The sequence below is a fragment of the Vicia villosa genome, linkage group LG1, assembly GCF_029867415.1.
Source record: "Vicia villosa cultivar HV-30 ecotype Madison, WI linkage group LG1, Vvil1.0, whole genome shotgun sequence".
In the NCBI taxonomy this organism is placed as follows: domain Eukaryota; kingdom Viridiplantae; phylum Streptophyta; class Magnoliopsida; order Fabales; family Fabaceae; genus Vicia; species Vicia villosa.
Genome location: NC_081180.1, coordinates 161,686,432 through 161,689,889, shown reverse-complemented (window position 1 = coordinate 161,689,889; position 3,458 = coordinate 161,686,432). Strand labels below are relative to the sequence as shown.

Sequence of the window (3,458 nt, the reverse complement as noted above, 5' to 3'; positions counted from 1 at the left end):
ATTAAAATAATTAATAAAAGCCCATCCACTATCTTCTCCTTATCTGAATCAAGGATAATGTCCTAATAAACACACCCAAAAACAAATGCACACTTTATCCTTTTATTGTCTCCCTTTTAAATATTCGAATATAATATAGTTTCTCATTAATAAATTGAGATTTCTTTCCTCTTTTTCTTTCGTGCAAGGACACCAACCCCCACTCAACGATTGATCTCTCTCCTTGTTTGAATAGAAGATAAATGTCCCAAACACATCCAAAAACAAAGAGATACTTTACAAGCATCAATGATCAACCCCCACTCAACCATTGATCTAGACCCACTACCAAATTTCTGCATCAACTAACAATTCTTCTTAAAGGAAAGAATAAGAACAAGGATCTAGCGTATATTTAAAGAAAAACACAAAAAACTAATAATAATAATAATAATAATAATAATAAGAAGTAAGCTGTATCGTCAAAACTAAGAAACTATAAGCTAAAACAATGGATCAATATCACAAAATCTATATCTCAACTTTATTTAATTTCATATAAGTAAACAATGGACCAATATCTCAAAATCTATATCTCAACTTTATTTAATTTCATATAAGTAAAAAGAAAACATCCCACCTTTCAATAAAAAAAACAGAAGGGGATAGAATTAGAGCTGTTATACAGTCATATAAGATTTTTCAATCCTAATATTATCAAATTAAAAAAGAAAAATTAAGCCAAAATCAGAAACAGTCAAAATTTTATCTATGGGTTATCATCCTCAAAAACCACTGCCAAACCGGTCACCATTTTAACCCCAGTCAATGATCCCTTCGGCTTCAACTCCGGCGGCTTCCACTCGCCGGAACCGCCGGAATTCTCAGCGACACAGTTTTCCTTCAAGCTCTGTTGTTTTTGCACGTGCACATTCATTCTAGTGTAAGCTGAAAGCCACTTTGCTTTCACGTATTCAGCTCTCCTCCACGGCGGAACATGCATTCCCTTCTTCTTCAAACTCTGCTTTGCCGCCTCCGATACAATCGCCACAATGCTCTGCAAACGGTCGCACTTTCCAACGAATATGTATGGAAGATTCTGGAGAATCGTCTTGTACGATTTCGTAGATCTAGCTATCTCGAATTCTGATTTGAAATCAATGTCAATTATCAACCGCTCATTCTCAATTATCACATCTATATATTCATATTCCCCTGTTCAAAATCACCAATCAAAATCAACAATCTCTAACAATTGATATTCAAATTAAATTTTCAATCTAGTTAGAAAAATTTAAGTACCAGCGGGATACGAAGATGATTTTTCCCAGTGAGATCTACAGATAGATGCATCGTATCCAAGCGCTAACAAACCGTCGGTAACAATCTTTCTGCAAAAACTATCTTTGCGTTTGCACTTACTGTTCTTATCAACGATCTTCGCAGTGTCCGCTAGAAGATTTCTCTCACCAACGCTTTTACAAGCTACCAAACCCTATCCGAATTGAAAAAAATCGCGTTTCAGAATCGTTTCGAACCAAACAATCCGTTGTTCAAATTCAAATAAGCAAAGCAACACTTACCTTGAGCATTTCAGATGCATCAGAAGATGAATAGTTCGAGTTGGAACCGGTAAAACCACCGTAACCGCCACGCGCGTCTGATTCATCATCAGAGTTATTATCTTCACAGTTCCTATTGAAGCAGTTACAGCGGTTTCTTCCACACTTCACAGAAACCGAATGTTTCTCGTTATTCTCCTCGATGTAATTCGTCACCATTTTCGCCAAACATATTGAGCTCGGTTCGAATTCACCGCCGCCGGTGAATCCTTCCTTGCATAAATGCGGTTCCAGATCACCGCCGAACTTCTCCGCCGCAGAAATTCTCAGCACGCCGGAGAATTGACGCTCGATGAGCCGCTTCAGACGAGACTTAACAACCGGCTTAACCGGTTCATCTCTTGTCATCTCCTCATCAAAATGAAAATCAATCGGTTGAATTTTCATTGTATAAAACATCACAATTTCACAATCAAATTCACAGTAACACTCTTTCACGCTTTCAGTTATTTATTTCTTCCATTTTCGAATCTCGAGCTTAAACTTTTAATTTGAGTCAGAAGAAGACAGAACTATGTGAAACTAAATTTGTGAAATTCTAAGATGAAGTCACCTTTTCTCGATTCGCCGCATACGTTTTCAAATTTTGATGATGAAGAAAGTCACAAAAAAGGAAAAGTTAGAAAAAGAAAAGGAATAACGTGTTCTGCCAAAACTGTTGACGCTGAAAACAGTGCAAGTTTCCTGATTTTTTTTTCTCTTTCTATATTTTTTAAGCTTTTTCTATTATTACTATATTGCCATAATAATTTGCCTCTGACTTGTGAAACTAAACATGGAATAACTTGAAAACTCTGCCAAGTTAACTCGCTTTAGCTTAGGATTTCTACTTCTAGAAATGATTATAATTTGATTCAAACGTCATCGGTAATCGCCGGAGCTTCCATATTCTCCGGCGACTGAAAGTGGAATTGTTCTGTTTGCAATGGCTTTCGTGGAGCAGAGGATAAGGAGCAGTTCGGAAAGAGTGGATTATTTAAAGACGAAGAAGAAAATGCGATGACAGTTAGAGTGAAGTGCCACGTGTAAATCCTACGTGGCGGATTGAAAGACTTGTAATAGCTGAGTATGTTACGTGTTGAGGTGTGAACCGGGTTTTAATTTCAAGTTTCGGTTCATGAGCCACGTTACACTGGATGTGGGGTTAGTTGGGAATTGTCGAAAATGACCTCATCCTTTTACGAGAGCCTCGTGAATCGTGATGAAGACGCTTTTGAAAATCGACTCACGATGAAATGGGCTTGAGGGAAACTACAAAACTTTTTCGGTTCTAAGATGACGATGTTTCGCGTGCCTTTATATTCACAAAATTGACCTTATTGAATTTTAATAGAAACTTTAAGAGGCCTAAAAGCTGTCTAGGAGGAAATTAGCTTATGGGGTAATTTCGTCATTAAACATCTCCCTTGTATCGGGCAATCTTTAATGTGAAACATTTAAGTGAGAATCTGCATTGACCAAACAGCCCCTACGTTATACTGGTAGTTAAGATAGAAATGTGTCAAGCGGATTTCAACTTGAAAAAATATATATAACATGCTGATTACTAAATGAGTCAATTATTATTTTTTTTTATAAACAAGGATTATATTAATAAAGAGAACCTAAGTTCTCGAAACAAGATACAACGACTTTCGGTTAAAAAAAGGCCGTGGAGAAAAATTATACGCCAAATACCTCTTACGACAAATAGTAAAGAGGAAATTTATTAAACTCGTAAAAATTACAATTGGATTGTATAATTTTACCCAAAAAAGTCCAACGCCAAATCAACGTTTTTATCCCCAAACTATATCATAAGTTCAAATGTCTTCATGTAGGCGAATAATTGTATCTTGGTAATAGATTGACCACAAA

At 36.3% G+C, this 3,458-nt stretch overlaps 1 protein-coding gene across 1 annotated transcript; it reads right to left on the bottom strand.

Annotated features, from left to right (window-relative positions):
- Positions 1–557: 557 nt before the first annotated feature.
- LOC131644552 (uncharacterized) lies at positions 558–2,559 on the bottom strand. The gene is made up of 3 exons (XM_058915083.1): positions 1,563–2,559; positions 1,282–1,474; positions 558–1,194 (listed from the first exon to the last, which is right to left on the bottom strand). The coding sequence occupies exons 1-3, from the start codon at positions 1,998–2,000 to the stop codon at positions 749–751; spliced, it is 1,077 nt and encodes a 358-aa protein (XP_058771066.1). The 5' UTR covers positions 2,001–2,559; the 3' UTR covers positions 558–748.
- Between the last annotated feature and the right edge of the window lie 899 nt (positions 2,560–3,458).